We start from the raw sequence: 18,469 nt of genomic DNA, 5'->3' as shown, positions 1-18,469 counted from the left end.
CAATACAATAATCCACAATAATTCCAAAGGACTACTTCCAGAGAGAGAACTGATGAACTTTTTCAGTACAGATTAAAGCTTCCATTTTATTCTCCTTGCCATTTGGGGGGGGGGGGGGGGGGGAAACAAGGCTAATAAATGTTTTACATGACTTCACATATATAATGGGTATTATATTGTTTACCTTCTCAATGGGTGGAAGAAGAATCAAAGGAAGGGAGAAAAACTGGAACTCAAAAAAAAATGAAATTTTTTTTTTTTTTAGATTTTTTCAAGGCAATGGGTTTAAGTGGCTTGCCCAAGGCCACACAGCTAGGTAATTATTAAGTGCCTGAGGCTGGATTTGAACTCAGGTACTCCTGACTCCAAGGACAGTACTCTATCCACTGCGCCACCTAGCCACCCAAAAAAGGAAATTTTTAAAAATCAGCATCTACCAACCCTATCATACCTTTCAACTTTATAAACTTTTATGGGAATGGTCTATGCAATCATGAAGACTGATGAAAACATGCAAAGACTTTGAAAGGGCAGGATTTTAAAGACAATTTTTTATAGTAGATCCTATTTTCATAGTTACATGAGAGGATGAGAGAACAGCAGATCCAATTGTTACTGAAGGTAAAAAAATAAAAGCATTTGACTTAATAAGGCAGAAGGTTCTCCTCCAAAGTGTCTCCCATGCAAAAACCAAAAAGACTCTTCCATGGATGCAATGACAGAAATTATTCAACTTCCTTTGATTATCAGTATTAAAAGTCATAAACCATAAGCAATTAAGTGGGCAGTGGAATGTCACAGTGACTCCTCAATGAGCTGGACAATCACTCAAATGAAAACAGTGTAGTAATCCACATGGGAAAAAACCAAGCAGATAAAGATTGAAAATTGCTAAGATTTTACTATACCAAATAAGCAGTACATTAACCTAGTCCATTAATAGTATATCTTAGATATGTCTTACAATAGAAATGTTCATCTGGACAGTGAGTTGAGTTCATATTTAAATTGGAAAAGAATAGGGAATTTTGCTTTGGAGAAATCATGTAGTCCATTCAATAATCCCAAACTGCTCCCTGAAGTAAAAACTCATCTTTTTAAAACCAATTTTATCCTGGTAAATAACTGAATCACAAAACAGATCAACTTCAAAACATTCAGAATTGTACATGATCCAAAGAGCAAAAAAATAAAATAAAAAAATGGAGGGTATAAGCCTATAACATATTATATATAATAAGTATATAGGAAATGGTCAAATAGACGTCAACATTCAGGTTTTAATGAGTTCCTGTGAGGAGAAAAGGCTAACAAACAAATTTTAGAGAACTTAAACTCTGGTATTCATGATTCCTCAAAGGATTTAGAATAAGGTTTCTAGTTGGGAGACTGGAGGGAAAGGTCCTTATGTGGAGGATCAATTCATATGATTAGAAGATAGGACAGAATTATGATTTGAACTTGAAGAAGGAACACCTCATTCATGAACAGATCACCGATCCATTAAAGGATATTTAATTTCTTTGAAAGTTGATTATATTAAAATCAGAGCTGTTAAACATTTTCCTCTCTCCAACTGATACAACTAGTAAATTTAGACTCCTTTCTTTAAAGATTTAATAAGCCAAATCAAAACAAGGTAGGAGTAAATGCAAAGTAGCATATCAATCTTAAGCACAAAGAATAGCAGTTTTTAAAATAGTCCCTTTTGATCTTATTTCTAACTCCAAAATTCAGTGATTATCATAGGATGCATCATTTAATATTTTAATATTGAAAAACAAAAGAGCAATGCTGACAAGTAAAATAATTTAACTCATCATACATACTTTGGGCTTTGCACAAAGACCGAAGTCAATTAACTTCAATTTATGGGATTCATCAATCAGCAAGTTTTCCTGAAGGAAAAAAAAAAAGAATCTCTAGTAACTAAGTTTCCTTGATCAAAAGATATTAATACCATAATTTTCCTCTTTATTATGTCTAAAAAGCAATAAATTTTACAGGAGATAATTCTGGGGCAGGGGTAAACTTTTAATTATTAAGGGGATGAGACATGTAAACAAAGGAGGAGAGAATTTAAGAATTTGGACCAGATTAAAGAATCATATCAAGGAATGCCTTTCTGGGATTACCCCTACCCTACCACATTCCATCCTAGCCTCAAGAAAGGGAGGCTAAATATCAAAGGATGAGAAATCAAACTTCCTCCAAACCACTAGGGGCCTATATCTTCTACCTAAGCATCAAATCCACCCAGAGAGTATGAGGGCAGCTCTTGAGTTAATGGGAACACTGCCTACTTCATTGAAGATGAAAATCTCCCCAGCTTAAAGCCGTAGACTCCAATTCCTAAAAACAAAAATTCTTAACATGGGATCTGTGCACTGCTTTTTTTTAATATTTTGATAAGTCTATTTCAATATAGTTGTTTCCTTTGTAACTATGTATTTTATTTTCTGCACTTAAAAACATTATTCTGAGAAAAAGTCCATAGGCTATACTAGACTTTTTTTTTCCCCCTAAGGCAAATGGGGTTAAGTGGCTTGCCCAAGGCCACACAGCTAGGTAATTATTAAGTGTCTGAGACTGGATTTGAACCCAGGTACTCCTGACTCCAAGGCTGGTGCTTTATCCACCACACCACCTAGCCACCCTATACTAGACTTCTAAAGGATTTTATAACACCCCAAAAGAATAAGCTCTGCTATTTGAGAAGAGGGCCTAGATATGATTCCCACCTCATCAACCTAAATAGTGTTTCTAATGTGCTTTAGACAGGGAGAGGAACTGAGTTTTAAAAAGATTTTGGGAGGTAGGAGGGGTACAATGAAGGAAAGATGAAAGGGATTTTTTTAGAATCAAATGAAGTAAGTTGAAATATGGATTTAAAAAAGTAGTCTAAAGTTAGTCAGTGAGGAATAAAGCGGAAGTGAAGGGAAATGAAATTAGGTGTATAGATCATGTCTATTAAAAATTCTCACCAGATTATTCCTTCCATTCAAGTACTGAACTTCTATTCTTAACTTTTCATCTTGAATATATTTTACATTTCTATCCCCTTCCCTCTCCCTCCTTCTTGTATCTTTTATTTCCTTAGATGTATTTGATATAGGAATGGGTCTACTGCTAATATTCATCTCTGCCCTTTGTATGTTCACAGTCATTCTCTGTACCTGGAATGCACTTCATCTCTTCATCAAAGTTCAGGTGTCACTTACTCTCTGAAATCTTCCCTCATCTCATTAACTTTCTCCTGCTTATATTTACTAATCTCTTTACAGCCTGTATCCCCCAGTAGAATAGAAGCTTCTCAAGTGCAGGGACAAGTTTTCATTTTGTCTTTGTGTCCCCAGGGCCTCCTACCCTGGAAATGAAATGAATTCTGCCTCTCCATATGCACTCAATAAAAATCTGAACATATCCAGTCTTCTTCAGTGTAATGCCAATACAAGGAGCTGAGGAGTAGAATAAACTAAACATATAAATAAACTTACTGTCTCTGAGAAACAACAATGACTTGAATGGAAGGAATGTTTGAATATTTGAAAATCACAAGCAAATGAAATTTTGAAGTTCAATGTCAAACTAAGTGTAAAACAGACACTTACTGGTTTAAGGTCCCTATGAGCATAACCCTGACTGTGTACATAAGCAACAGCTGACACAATCTGACGGAAGAAGATGCGTGTTTCCTCCTCTGAGAGACGATCCTTGGCGATTATATAATCAAACAGCTCTCCTCCAGGGCAGTACTGCAACAAGAACATAACAACCAGTACTTAGTGTTTTCTCTATAAAAAATATAAAGATTGCTACCTTTCCTCCCTCATGAGCATTTTTCAATGTTTTGTCTTTAAACCAATAAACAACCACACACATATCAAAATAGGAAGAAAAAGGAAGAGGACTATTAAAGAAACTTTCCACCACATACAGAATTTATGCTTGTATGTGCACGTAAACATACTGACATGGTGCTATTATATTGTGGATTCACACATGTATATGTAGAAATCTAAAGATACACTCATTCCCCCCCCCCATATCTATCATTGCTCTTGACAACAGATACCCTCCTTGATAACAAATTTACATAAGCAAGCAAAACAAATCAAGGTTCTGACTATATATGAGAAAGCAAGTCTATTTCCATATCTCTAGGTCTAGGGCTCTTAACTTTGTTCATGTCATTAAATGCTATGGCAGTCTGGAGAAGTCTTCTCAAAATATTCTTAAGTGCATTAAATAAAATCAGAGGATTACAAAGGAAATCAACTGTGTTTAAACAGTTATCAAAATATTTTTAAAAAGCAAGTTCACATATGCCCAAAGGGCAACAAAAATGTGTATACCCTTTGATCCAGCAATACCACTACTGGGTCTATACCCTGAAGAGATGATGAAAAAGGGTAAAAACATCACTTGTACAAAAATACTCATAGCAGCCCTGTTTGTGGTGGCAAAGAATTGGAAATCAAGTCAATGTTCTTCAATTGGGGAATGGCTTAGCAAACTGTGGTATATGTATGTCATGGAACACTATTGTTCTATTAGAAACCAGGAGGGATGGGAATTCAAGGAAGCCTGGAGGGCTTTGCATGAACTGATGCTGAGTGAGATGAGCAGAACCAGAAAAACACTGTACACCTAACAGCAACATGGGAGTGATGATCAACCTTGATGGACTTGCTCAATTCCATCAGTGCAACAATCAGGGACAATTTGGGGCTCTCTGCGATGGAGAATACCATCTGTATCCAGAGAAAGAGTTGTAGAGTTTGAAGACCAAGGACTATTACCTTTAATTTAGAAAAAAAAAAAAAAACCTGATATATTATTGTCTGATCTTGCTATCTCTTATACTTTATGTTTCTTCCTTAAGGATATGATTTCTCTCTCTCTCATCACATTCGATCTGGATCAATGTATACCATGGAAACAATGTAAAGATTGACAAATGCCTTCTGTGGGGGCTGGGGGGAGGGAAGCAAGATCAGGGGGAAAATTCTAAAACTCAAAATAAATAAAATCTTAAAAAAAAATTCAGACCCCAGAAGAAGAAATCATGTTTTACTCCATCACCTCTCTACTGATCAATTAAAAATGTGTTTTGACATCAGTCTTTTAAAGACATGATTTTATATTCTCCCATAAGTTTTTGGTTTTTTTATTTTGGTTGCGTTAATTTATCAAAAAAAGTAAATCACCTCAAATTATTAGAAGCAGAACTGAGGGATGTTCCCACTCAAGTTCTCTAAATGAATTAGAAGACCAAAATCTCTTGGTTCTGAATTATTTAAACATGATTAAGTATCTTAGATAAATATATTCAAGCATACATGGCTATATAAACAAAATCAATAGTTCCTATTCTCTAAGGAGGCTCTAGTCATCTAGAATAACAGAACATTGGCACTAAAAGACAAAGCAGAGATAATCTATTCAACTCTGCTATTTTACAGATGAAGAAACTAAAAACAAGAAGGTGAAATAACCAGCCTTAGTGGCATGGTTAGCTTGTAGTAGCCCTCACACTAAGGTCTCCAAAAATTTACTCAGAGAATTTCCAAAATCCTCTTTATCCATCTTGGGGGAGAGGGGAAGGGAATAGGGGAAAGTAGGATGATAGGCCCTTATATAGTACCCACCATGTGTCAGACACTGAGCTAAGCACTTTACAAATATTGCCTTATTTGAACCTCACTCTACAGAGGAGGTGTTGTTGTTGTTATTATTATTATTATTATTATTATTATTATTGCCATTTTATAGTTAATGAAACTGAAGTAAATAGATTAGGAGACTTGGGTGGGGTCACACAACTAGTAAGTACCTGAATGTGCATTTGAACTCAGGTCTTCCTGACTTCAAGGCCAGCTCTTAATCCATTGCATCCACCAAAAGCCTCCCCTTAGCATTCCTTCAGACAACAATGAAGTGTTCTATAAGCAGGGCAGTGTGCCAGGTCCCAGGGGAGACACAAAGTTCGGTTAAGTCCCTGCCTTCATGGAATATATTAGTAGGGGTTCAAAAATACAAAGAAAACTATTATTCATACATTATAGTTTTCTGCATATTTTTGTTAATATTACAATAACTCATATAATATAGTTCCCCAGAGTATAGCACTCCTTTCACCACAACTTTAGAGAATATACTACACCCTAGCTCAAAACCTCTACATTCTCCCTCAGACCTGATCAGTTGCCAGATTATCAATTCTTACAAGACAATATCTCCCTCATCTGCTATCTGCCCTTCTCCACCCACACTGCCACCATTAGAATCTGTCACTGTCTCTACCTTGAACTTTCATAATTGTTACTAACCAGTCTTAGTGCCTCTAGTCTCTTGCCTTCATCATCCAGAGTTGCCAAAAATAATCTAACCAAGACTGCTCAAAACCTTCCCTGGTCTCCTCCTATCTCTGAAATTAGCAGCTCTTTAGCCTGACAAGTATAGCCCTCACAATATGCTCCAAGCAGCCTGCCAAATTATTTCACCAGCCCCCCCCCCCCTTCACATTATGATGTCCATTCTGCTTGTGTAAATGCACAAAGGTTATTCTCAGTCCCTGGAACTCATAACCCCCCACACACACACATTTAAGAATCTCTACCTTCATTCAAGGCTTGGCATAGGCACAACAGCCTGAAGTACTCCCTGATGAAGCTCCATCTCTCCAAACATAATCTCCAGTTGGAAGAATGTTCTTTATCCTGAAACTTTTCTAGAGGATTTTGTCTTGATCTTTTTCACTTCTAACCTTCTACCACTGTTATACTTACACTAATAGTGCCAGATTAGCATTATGATTTTTTTTTCAACTTTACATCCCTAGAGGCTGACCCAGGACCCTAAGCATTGGTATTGGCAGATGCTTAGTAAACATTTGTTAAGTGAAAGCACATTAGAAAGGTAAGCAAAAGTAAAGGTCAAGAAGTCATGGAGAAAGCCATGTGGTACTTGAGCTCAAAGCCATATAAGAATATAGCAGATGGTATAGGAAGGAGAGAGCCAAGCAGGGCAGAGAGCAGAGTCCAGACAGAGAGGGTCAGTGTGGCCATAGCACAGAGGACATGAAAGAGGACACAATCTGCTCCAGCAGGGTGGGGTTGGGCAGGGGAAGGCCTTGAATATCAGTCCAAAGAACTTCAGCTTACTTGGTGGGACTACAGGCCTGCCAAGACTTTTTTTCCCCTCAGGTCTTGACTTAAGAACTGAAAAGGACCTTAGATATCATCTAATCTAATCCTTTCACTTCACCAACAGGGAAACTAAGGACTGAAAAGCGAAGTTAATACCTGAAGTCACACCAAAGTAAAACATGCCAAGAACATAGAAGTCAGAGCTTGAAAAGGCAATGAGTAGGAAAGGTGGCAAAAAAGTAAAGTCAAGGACACAAATTTTAATACCAGGGACATGAATAGTTAAAATAAAGAAATTTCAAGGCAAAGAGAGTAAGCTTGGTATTGAACAGGTGGAATCTGACATGCTAGCAGGACATTAAGGAACAAGGAGCCAGGAGGGGAAGCAACAGAGTATAGTAGAGAGTGATGGATTTGGGATTAAATTAGATTCTTCATTCTGCAGGACTGAGTCATTTCCCTTTACCTCTCTGGGCTAGCAGTTACAAATTAAAGGAGCTGGGCCTGTAAGGCCTCTTCTTACTCTCAGTCTATAATGTTACATGAACCTAAAGGTCAGATGAGAGGTCAGAGTGTAAAGTCAGGAGAGGAAATCTGATTGCCAATGAGGGAAAAATACAATCCAAAGAAAAGAGAGCCTAGAATATATGAGAAAACGTGAAAATCACTCCTATGTAATACTGTGTCCCTGACATCTTAGACTGGTTACCCTATTTGAATAAAAATAAACATGAAAATATAGAGCAGCTTCTGCTTTCGTAACAGGCAATTCTATCTTGACAAAACAGCAATCAAGAAATCTTGAGACATCTTTGACTCATCACTATTCCTTACTCCTCACATTCTCAAATCTACTGCTAGAATTGTTGCACTCTCATATTTCCCATATTTGCACGCCTTCCTAACCTTCTTAATAGTGTCTTAGTCCAGACATTTTCTTATTATATTACCTAGACTATATTATAGTCTAGATTATAATCTTTTCCTTACCATACTTCCCATTTCTATGGGTTCACAGAATCTTGGAAATGGAGAGGACCCCAAAAAGTCATCTAGTATAACCTCCATTTAATGAGCTCTCTTAATCCTATCTAATCATTTAATCTCACTGCTGCTGTCAAAAGGTTATTTTTTTATACTATCACAATCCTCAATAAAATCCTGCATATATCCTAATGACACACTATAAATTAATTCAATAGTCTTGCGCCCTGGATTTCAAATCCCCACAACAAATCCCCAGCACCATTTTGTTTCCAAGGTCCATCTCAGACACATCTGCTTTAAGTCCTCTCCATTTAGTCAGGTAACAAACACTATTGCTGAGCCATGTCACCTGGCTGAAACACCCTAGCTCAGCAGTCTGTTTAGCAATCTCATTATTCAAATATCTTCTGAAGTTACCCATTATACCTTAAGACTTTCAAATTCAACAGAGATCTCTCTTCCTCTAGAGATACAAATTATAAATACAGAACTTCCCCAACTAACTTCTCTATCCTTCCACATGCACCCACTCACTCAACTCCATTTCGCATCTGTACTCATTTGTTTTTCATTCTATTGTCCCCCAAGTCTTTTATCCTTTGTTATTAATGTTCCAAGTCAAGGAGCACAGACACTTACTGTGCAGGAACAAAGGAACAATCTTGATAGAGTTCTAAGTCCAAAATCCCAAACAAACTTAAAGACTTTGTTAATAGATGCATTTGTGAAAGTGAAACTGATCCATACTCACAATGAATATTCACTTTCAACATGAAGCATTTTAAGTTTTACAAATGTATTTTATGTATAACTTACATACTAACCTCCATAACCATAAATATTTTGTTCTCAGTCTCAAGTACATGGTAAAGACGACAAATATGTTGGTGACTTAAGTTCTTCATAGCATCAATCTCCGTTTTCACTCGAGGCAAATCATTCTGCAACCAAAATGATACTGCTAAGCAATTGGAAACATGTTATAGAATATCTGTATCATAACAATGATAGCTTCCAGGCTTTTCCAGAAGAGACAGAGAATAATCAGTCATTTTTAAATATGAATGAATATTGCATTTTCTACATTTCTAAAGAGTCTTATTTCCTTATCTGCAAGCCAAAGCAGTAATTTCAACCTCAAACAGAAACATTCCTTTAAGTTGCATAATGACCAAGACAATCACAACTTAATATTGTCTATGTTGTGCTGTATTTTTGTTTATTTTGTCAAACACTTCCCAATTACTCTTTAATCTATAGTCTTGCAGGCTCCTGAGGCCGGTACCTCATATGTACAAAACTTCAAAAGAAAATTAATGAGTATATTTGATTGGGGAAGATGAAGAAGAAAAGAAGGGTTTCTATCTGCTCCCCCTTAATTCCCTCATCTTGTGTAGGTTATAACCAGTAGTATCATACATATAAATACATGGTGCAATCCAAAAAAGTCCTAACAAGCTGAAATTTCTCTCTAAAAATTCAACTTGGTATGAAATGGATAAATCCTAGAAAGTTCATTAATTCAAGAGGGTTGAATGAAAATGTAGAAAAAAATAGGAGGATCTGGGAGACTTCTTAAAAATGTAAAGAATAGGGGTAGCTAGGTGGCTGGGTGGATAGCGTACCAGCCTTGGAGTCAGGAGGGCCGGAGTTCAAATTTGACTTCAGACACTTACCTAGTTGTTAGACCTTGGGCAAGTCACTTAACCCCACTGCCTTTAATCCCAAAATAAACAAATAAATAAATAAAAGAAATTTGAGGGGGGGGGAGAAAAATGTAAAGAATTTACAAATAGAATAGCAAATAGAATTATATACAGTATCAAAGACTAAAAGGAAGCAGAGCATCAATTTAGAAAAAGCAAGAGATGTTAATGGATTCTGAAGCAGTCATTATGCTTTGAGTGGTTCTATGAACTCTAGCTGAAGGAAATTTAAGAAGTATAAAAGCATCCCCCTTATCTCAATGTACCTCATATCTAATAACTAACTTTCTCTGTAGCTTCTCTTAACAGAGATTAACAATTTAGGGAGAAATCATAAACTGGACCAAACACAACCCTATTGAAATAAGTATACCTCAAAGGAGCTTCAGTCAAAGACTTAAAAGCCCAATAGCTCTATCATGAAAGAACTGATATGAAACACTGTTCTGGACTAATGTTCTATACTTACATGCTTCTAAACATCATAAAATGACCGTGTATGTATTATGAGCAATTTGTAAACAGGATCCTATCCAAACTGATAACAAAATAAGAAAATCAGACCCTGAGCTTCTGTTCTAAAGCTCACACACCTCTAGTTCATATTGGCATTTGATTAAATTTAATTTCATTAAATTGTAATTTCACAAAATGCACATTATATGAGTAAAATGTTTCATTTTAGTTGAAATGGAAAAATACATCAATAAGTCATAAATAGTAAGCACCCTCTTCTACTTCACCAAATTTGCAAAGTTAAGAAGAAACAAACTCATGGACTGAAAGACAAGTGGAAACAAATGAGACAAAGGCCCAAGTAGACTGATTATATTGATCACAAAAACTACAAAAGCAGGAATATGGAATGCCAAACCCATTGTCACAAGTGAAGAATTGAGGAGATATCACCCTATGGAAGACTTTATCAGCTCTACTACCTTATTCAGAAATCTTATTTCAATCATCTAATATAGGATTCATACCATTATTTAACGGCTCTCTGACAAAGTTGGATGCCACAGACCCTCAACATTCTAGTCTGATTATTTTCTCTGAAGCACCTGAATAATAAATCTTTTCCCCTTTTTTTCCAAAATACATCAATATCACTCTGCTACCTACATTATGATAGTAGTGTTGCAGCATTTTTATAGTTTTACAAGATTCAAGCTGAAAAAAACCTATGGTTAAAAGAGGCATTCTTTTCAGTGTCAAGACCTTTTAACAAATGGTCTCCTTCAAGCCTGGCAAACACTAACATTTAGTATAAATGTTCTTGCCATTTCTTTCCTCTACAACATCTCAATCGGACCCTTTTATTCTACTCCCAAAGCTACCACCTTAGATTAGGTCCTTACAACCTCTCACCTAAATTATCCCAATGACTTTCTAATTATCTTCCTGCCTCTTTTCACTCCAGGTCATCCTACACACTACCGCCAGAGTGATTTTCCTTCAATGCAGAACTAACTGTGCTAATTACCTACTCAAACTCCAGGGGTTCCCTATTGCCTCTAGGAAAAAACACGTGTCTTTGTTGAGTTTGTAAAGCCCTTCCCAACCTGACCCTAACATATTACAGCTGCAATATCTATTTCTCCTTTTCCCACAACAGGCAATCCAATCAAACTAAAAGTCTATTCTTCAAAAACATTACACCCTCTCCCACCTTCAGGCTTTTCTACTGATTATCTGCCATGTCTATATAATGAACTCCCTCCGAAAAAAACCTCTCTTTTCCTTTAAGCCCGAACTCAAGCAGGCGTCTTTCCTGATTGCCTCAACTGCTAGTATTCTCCTTCCCCAAATTAACTTATGTAGAAATACTTTGTAATTATTTGAACTTATTATATATGTAGTCATATATGTAATTTTTATATTCCTCATTAAAATGCAAGCTACTCAAGGATAGGGATTGGTTCACTATTTCTTCCCCCCATGTGACTGGGGAAAAATAAAATACTAAATAAATTTTTAAAGAAAGAAAAAATATTTAATCTCAAATTCCTACATGATGAGCATTAGAAGCCAAATTTGAGTTATGAGGCTGATTTAATATAACATTTGAAAACAAAAACACTTACCCCTAGTGAATTCTTGTCCATGATTTTTATTGCTACCTTTTCTCCAGTGAGAATATGGCGGGCAAGCTTAACCTTTGCAAAACCACCTGAGTTATTAAGAAAAAGTAACATTTCAACATAAAAATAGGTAAAAATAATCTCTATAATTAAAGACTCAAGCAAACAAGTCATTTTCTAATAACTTGATGTTTCTACCTTTTCCCATATACAACCTGATTCTTTCTTCACATTTGATTGCATACCAGGTTACTATCTTAAATTCTTCATTTAAAAAAAAATTACTGAACTATGTTTTTCAGGGTAACATGTAGAACTAATTTCAGAGGAAACTGCTCTAACAATACATAAATATATTTTATTACATATAAAAAAGGATATTTCTGTATACATATATATACACATATATGAACACAAATATAAGCCAACTGCAGAAATGAACAAAACTGAATATTGTGAATTTATAATGATCAAACTTGGTACCAGATAAGAGAAAAGAATTTGGATCACTATCCTTTCCTTAAAGAAACAGAAGTCTATGGAAACAAGACTGCATTTGCTGTCAGATTCATCAATTCATTAGTTAGTTCTGCTGAACTGCCTTTTTCTCTCTCTGTTTTATTCTTTATTACAAAAGATAGAGGAAATATACAATTGGAAACAAAGATGATATAAACACAAAAGAAATCAAAAATTTATTAAAGGGGGAAGTTTGTAAATAATCATTCAATGACAAAAGATTAACACTTTCAACATCAATTCATCTTTTAATAAAATTGTAAATATAAGCAACAATCTTTCAAAATAAACCAAAAGCTGGGGCGGCTAGGTGGCACAGTGGATAGAGCACCACCGGCCTTGGAGTCAGGAGTACCTGGGTTCAAATCCGACCTCAGACACTTAATAAATACCTAGCCATGTGGCCTTGGGCAAGCCACTTAACCCCATTTGCCTTGAAAAATCTAAAAAAAACAAAAACAAAATAAACCAAAGTCTTATCAATATTTTGTGCAGGAGAGTTAAAATAATGAAACAGTTATCTAAATCAGGGAGAGTAAAAATGAATTTCCCTACTACCTTCCTAGGTATAAATAGTCCTACAAATACTGTCTTTTAAGTTCAAGTTCCACATTAGATTTTAAATGAGGTTTCCTAAGGTGCCACTCCATGCCTAGTAATATGTCTTATTCTATGTTATTTCTCTAGTTAAAAATTATTGATATTAATCCAACCATTTAAGTAGTGAAATAGTGACTATTTACTCTCATCAGAACTCTACCTAAAATGGGAACCTAGAGGAAAAAGATTACATACATCATTAGCAGCAATTTCTCTACCAAAAACTCAAGCCAAACATCACAATATTAACCTATAAAAGCAGAGAGTACAGCAAATCATTCTATACATCCTAATTCCACATTATGTAATCCCATATCAACTATAGGTTTTTCGCATATTAAAATACTTAAAATTGATTACTTTTATTAAAAGTAATGTCATTACAGCAGTATTTGAGTATTCAGTTTAGTGAAAATATTCTTGCCTTTCTACAATTTCCATTTAGGAAATAATCTATAGACTCAAACTTGTTAAAAAGCCTTGTTTAATGAAGGCTACCTGAAACAATATAATAACAGATAACACCCCTCCCCAAGGAAAAGTGAGTTCTACAAATTCACTGTATTTATTAAACCTGAATTAAGATTGCTATTCTACTTAGAGTATGGAAATTAAAAAGTACAATAAATTATGGGTTAAAATTAAAATATGTGTTTTATATAGTCAGAGAAGTGAGTGTGACAATGATTATAGTATCAAAAAGTGATTACTTTTTAATAAAGATTGATATGGTACAGAACTAAATTAACACCACTGAATAGAAAATCACTGTGTCAAAATAGAAGGATTTAAGTTACAAAACAATGTAGAAGGTAGTAAGAATGCATAGATGCCAAGAGCAGCAGCAGTGTAAGAAAGATGAATTGTGAGAAATTAAAAGTCAAAGAAAATATTGTACAGCATTCAGTTTAATCTGAGAAACAACACACCATCTATCAATGTGTCAAGATCCAGGTACTCCAAGATCCACTGTAATATACTGTGCAGTGAACACAAAGTTCATGAAGTTACAGCAAATTACTTAAGTAGTTAGACAAATTAGAAAAATATATACAACTTTTGCTGGCTGGAAATAAAAATATAATATAAGAACCAATCTAAATTAATGGAGTATTCAAATAAAACTAATATTGAAAAAATTAAGATTGAATCAAGCCTGTCAAATGACTATGGTCATTTCATTAGGGGACAGTCACTTCAATCAACAGATAATTGACCATGAGTGTATATATATAGGTATAAGTAGTTTAAAATCTGTGATTAATTAAATCTTAAAAACTCAAAACTCCATCTATCAGTGTTTATCTAAATGTCACCTTCTAATCTCATGAAGAATAAATATATAGTAGTGTTGATCATTAAACAAGACTGCTCAATTAACAGAGTAACACAGGTTAGGAATCAGAATTCATGGGCTGAAAACTCAAAAAGTTACTGGTCTGTATGTGTGTACACACACACACACACACACACACACACACACAGCTTACCTGTCCCAATAGTTTCATATAATTCATAATATTTGAGAAGTTCATCATAATCTCCCACAGCCATGGTAAAAATTTGTTTGAAGGTACCAAAAAATACAAAACAAGCAACACAATCTGTTGAGAAGAAGTAACACAAAAACATTATAATCTAGTACTAAAAATTAAGGATGATCTAAATGATTGATAGGAATTGTCAAATCTGAACTTTCTCAGAGATCAAAAATATCCTGTTTTCTCAATGCCCACAACAATTCTTTACAACATATTCAATATTCAAACATCTATCTGATAATCATGGTTACCATGATGAAAACAGTCATTTGATTAGCATCAATACCTATGGTTAATACACACACACACAAGTCAATTTTGAGTTACAGAGTTGATCATGGAACTATAAAATTCAGGCCCAGAGCGTCTCTTCTTCCTAATGAACCTACCCCCCACTCTTTTGGCATCCCTACCATCAATGAGTTGAGAAAGTAAAAGGAGATGAAGCTCCAATGGGTTGGTTTTGTTTCTTGTTTCTCCCTAGTTCATGTTGGGCGAATGAATAGCCTAAAGGAAAATTATTTTAAGATTCTGGGTTAAGATGCAACTGTTTGATTATCTATGAAATTTAGCCATGACATTCCCATCTAATAAATCAGAAAGAAACATTATTTATAGTAGACTGCTTCTTTAACAAGATAAATCTTGCTATTACACTGCCTCTAGACAAATATCTATCATGCACAATAAACCATCATAGTACAAGATGCTTGGCAGAATTCCGAATTGCATTCCTGGATTCCTAGAAGTGTTTTGTAACAATTTAGATTCTAATCCTGGCTCTACCAACTTATTGGTCATATGAGTTTGGCCAGGTAATTTACTTAGCTTCTCTTGGTCTCAATTTTCTCATGATCATCAAGATAACTGGCCAACTTCAAAATCCTATTTAAAAAAAAATTCTTTCCAATATCGTATGTCTATCTGTGTGCGTGTACATGAGCCTTTGCTGGTAATGAAACGGAGGAATAATGCAAGAACAGAGCAAAGGAGCACAAGGTAAGTTAAAACAAAATCAAAAGGGCGTAAGATTGGAGACAGAGAAAGATATGAAGTTGCTTTGAGAGCTAGAATTAATGAAGCAGATGAGACAGTGAGTGAGGGGCAGGAGGGGGAGGAAGAGTTTACAATGCTCTAAAACAGTCCCCTGCCTACAGAAATAAGCCTACATACAAGACTGAAGCTTGGTAAGTGTAAAGAATGTCTTACTCTTCATTTCCTCCATGATTCATAGGGCCCTGAATAGAGTAGGAGTTCAAAAGTTTGGGAAAATGAAAGACCAACTTTTTTCCCTGTACTCCTTGAGCTCCCTTCATACCACTATGTTAGGGAAAGACAAATACCTCCACCTGATGTGTTAAAAGCAGCTGAAGTGCCTGCACAGGCAGAACAGGGAGATAATCATTGTAGATGAGTCATTTCCCACTCTTCGTGATCACATTTGGAGTTTTCCTGGCAGATACTGGAGTCATTTGCCATTTCCTTCTTGAGCTCATTTTACAGAGGAGGAACTGAGAGAAACAGGGTTACGTGACTTGCTCAGGAACACACTAGTAAATGTCTAAGGCCACATTTGAATTCAAGAAGATGAGTCTTTCCGATTCCAAGTCTAACACTATCCATGTGGAAGGAAGAAAAAAAATCTATTCCTAGTTACTCCAAAAGGCAGAAGTGATACATACAAAGGAGATTTATAAAAGAAGAGTTTCCTAACAAACATTTTTGTCATAGGATTCAGAGCTAAAAAAGCCCCTGTAGATCTCCTATTAACACCTGCCTCACTGAATGTGTTCAAAGTGAGGTTGAACATCCACTAAACAACTTAAAAGCATGTGTGAATCTAAGGGGCAAAACTGGGCCTAAAACCTAGTCTCCTTTCTTAGGGGAATGTTTCTCCTTCAGCTTTCATGTTAAAAAAGTTACTCTGAGAGGATTCTTCCTGCCTTTCTTCTCGGTTAGTCCTGAAGGCAGGGAAACTTGAATTCAAATCCAGCCTCAGACATTTCCTACCTATGTGACCCTGAGCAAGTCATTTAAACCTATCTGCCTCATAAAATGGGGTTAAAAATAGCCCCTATCTCCCAAGGCTGTCGTGAGAATCTAATGAAATAATAATTGCAAAGTGCTTCATGGTGTCTGGCATAGAATAAGCACTTCATAATGTTAAATATCATTATTATTTTTATTATTATTACAACTAGCCAGGTAGCCCAGAGCATACAGGCCTATTGTCAAGAAAACATGAATTCAAATTCTGACTCAGATCTTCATTTCATCTCCTATAAAATGGGGATGATTAATGTCACATTAATATCTTGGTTTTGTGAGGATAAAAATGGGATATTTAGGAAGCACTTAAATGCTATAAAATGTCAATATTCATTATTATTATTATTAAACATGTAAAAGAACTTTGCAAATCTTAAGGCGCTAAGGGAAGCTAGGTGGTCCAGGAGTTAAAGCACCAGTCCTAGGGAAGAGAGGATCTAAGTTCAAATGTGACTCCAGTCACTTACTAGCTGTTTGACTCTGAGTCAATCACTTATCTCGGGGAAAAAAAAAGAAATTAAGGAGCTATTAAGGACTAGCAATCATTATTAAATCAGAATGCAAAGCCCTGTTATTATTATATACCAGATCACCTATAAACCTCAAATTATATAACTGCTATATATATATATATATACTATAAAAATATATATATACTAATAAAATATATAAATACTAGCTATCATTATTGAATCAGACAACACCTGAAGTGTTTTGCAAATTATAAAGCCCTCTAGAAATGCTAGCTATTATTAACATTATTTCAGGTAACATGAAAGTGTTTTGCAAACCTTAGAGCCCTATCTACATAAATGCTTTATTATTATTAAATTAGGTAACATAAAAGTGTTTTGCAAACCTTAGAGCCCTATCTACATAAATGCTTTATTATTATTAAATTAGGTAACATAAAAGTGTTTTGCAAACCTTAGAGTCTTACTGCAAAAAATGCTATTATTATTATTATTATCACCATTAAATCAAGTAACAAAGTGTTTTGCAAACCTTAGAGCCCTATTATAGAAAACGCTATTATTATTATATCAGGTAACATAGAAGTCCTTTGCAAGTCTTAGAGCCCTATTATAGAAAACTCTATCATTATTATTAAATCAGGTAAAAGTGTTTTGCAAACCATAGAATCGTACTACAAAAAATGCTAGCTATTATTATTATTACATCAGGTAACGTGGGTTTGGCAAAGCTCAGAGCCCATTACCACTTCCGGAGTCTCCAGACCCCCCCCCCCATCAGAATAACAGGTAGTTTGCTCACACACCCCCTTTTAACCCTTTCTTCCCCTTCTCGGACTGCAGACTCGTAGCCCACACAGAGGGTCTTAGGAGAAGGAAATGCTAGTTTTGATTGCAGGATTACGGGGGGCGGCATGCTCCGTACTGTCCGCCCCCCACGTTCACGGCTCCGGGGCTCCACTCCGGCACCCACCCGCATTCCACAGCAGCCCCGCGGGGCGCCGAGGGAAGCCGGCCGGCCGCAGCCCGGCTTGGGCCGCCGCCCGGCGGGTGAGAGCGCCGCGCCACGGCGGGCGACCTCCGGAGGCTCGGCGCCCGGCCTCCCGCTCCCGTGCCCGCCACTCACCCACGAGGAGGAGGAAGAGGTCAGGGCGGGGCGGCGGGCAGGCGAGACCAACCGTTGAACGGGCCTCGGGGAAGGAAAGCCGGCGGAGGCTCCCGGGAGAGGAGCGGGTTCAAACCTCCCGGCTCCCCGCCCCGCTTCCGCCCGCCAATGGAATCAAATCGCAGAGGCCGGAAAAGGCGTGTGGTAGGACGGGGGCGGGGCGGGGGCGGGGCGAGGGCCGTGCTTTGTCTCTGACT

At 36.3% G+C, this 18,469-nt stretch overlaps 2 protein-coding genes across 11 annotated transcripts in view; one reads left to right on the top strand and one right to left on the bottom strand.

Moving 5' to 3' along the window:
* MELK (maternal embryonic leucine zipper kinase) overlaps nt 1-18,368 on the bottom strand; it is a 90,786-nt gene extending 72,418 nt beyond the window's left edge. For 4 of the 7 annotated variants that reach the window (XM_074200428.1, XM_074200430.1, XM_074200433.1 and 1 more), the window contains exons 1-6: nt 18,234-18,368; nt 14,535-14,648; nt 11,929-12,014; nt 8,963-9,079; nt 3,612-3,755; nt 1,830-1,898 (exon numbers count right to left, since the gene is read on the bottom strand). In XM_074200428.1, the coding sequence (XP_074056529.1) occupies nt 1,830-1,898; nt 3,612-3,755; nt 8,963-9,079; nt 11,929-12,014; nt 14,535-14,598 (480 nt within the window). In that variant the 5' untranslated portion in view covers nt 14,599-14,648; nt 18,234-18,368. Of the gene's footprint in view, nt 1-1,829; nt 1,899-3,611; nt 3,756-5,836; nt 5,929-8,962; nt 9,080-11,928; nt 12,015-14,534; nt 14,649-14,998; nt 16,296-18,233 lie in introns of those variants that run through there. The other 3 variants (XM_074200429.1, XM_074200432.1, XM_074200434.1) reach the window with 3 other exon arrangements.
* The window catches only part of RNF38 (ring finger protein 38), a 242,399-nt gene continuing 239,304 nt past the window's right edge, over nt 15,375-18,469 (top strand). For 3 of the 4 annotated variants that reach the window (XM_074200439.1, XM_074200437.1, XM_074200435.1), the window contains exon 1: nt 15,376-15,584. In XM_074200439.1, the coding sequence (XP_074056540.1) occupies nt 15,557-15,584 (28 nt within the window). In that variant the 5' untranslated portion in view covers nt 15,376-15,556. Of the gene's footprint in view, nt 15,585-18,469 lie in introns of all 4 variants that reach the window. The other variant, XM_074200436.1, reaches the window with a different exon arrangement.

This window comes from Macrotis lagotis, chromosome X (genome assembly GCF_037893015.1).
Source record: "Macrotis lagotis isolate mMagLag1 chromosome X, bilby.v1.9.chrom.fasta, whole genome shotgun sequence".
Lineage (NCBI taxonomy): Eukaryota > Metazoa > Chordata > Mammalia > Peramelemorphia > Peramelidae > Macrotis > Macrotis lagotis.
The sequence above is the reverse complement of the archived record's forward strand: the minus strand, read 5'-3'. Positions and strand labels throughout refer to the sequence as shown.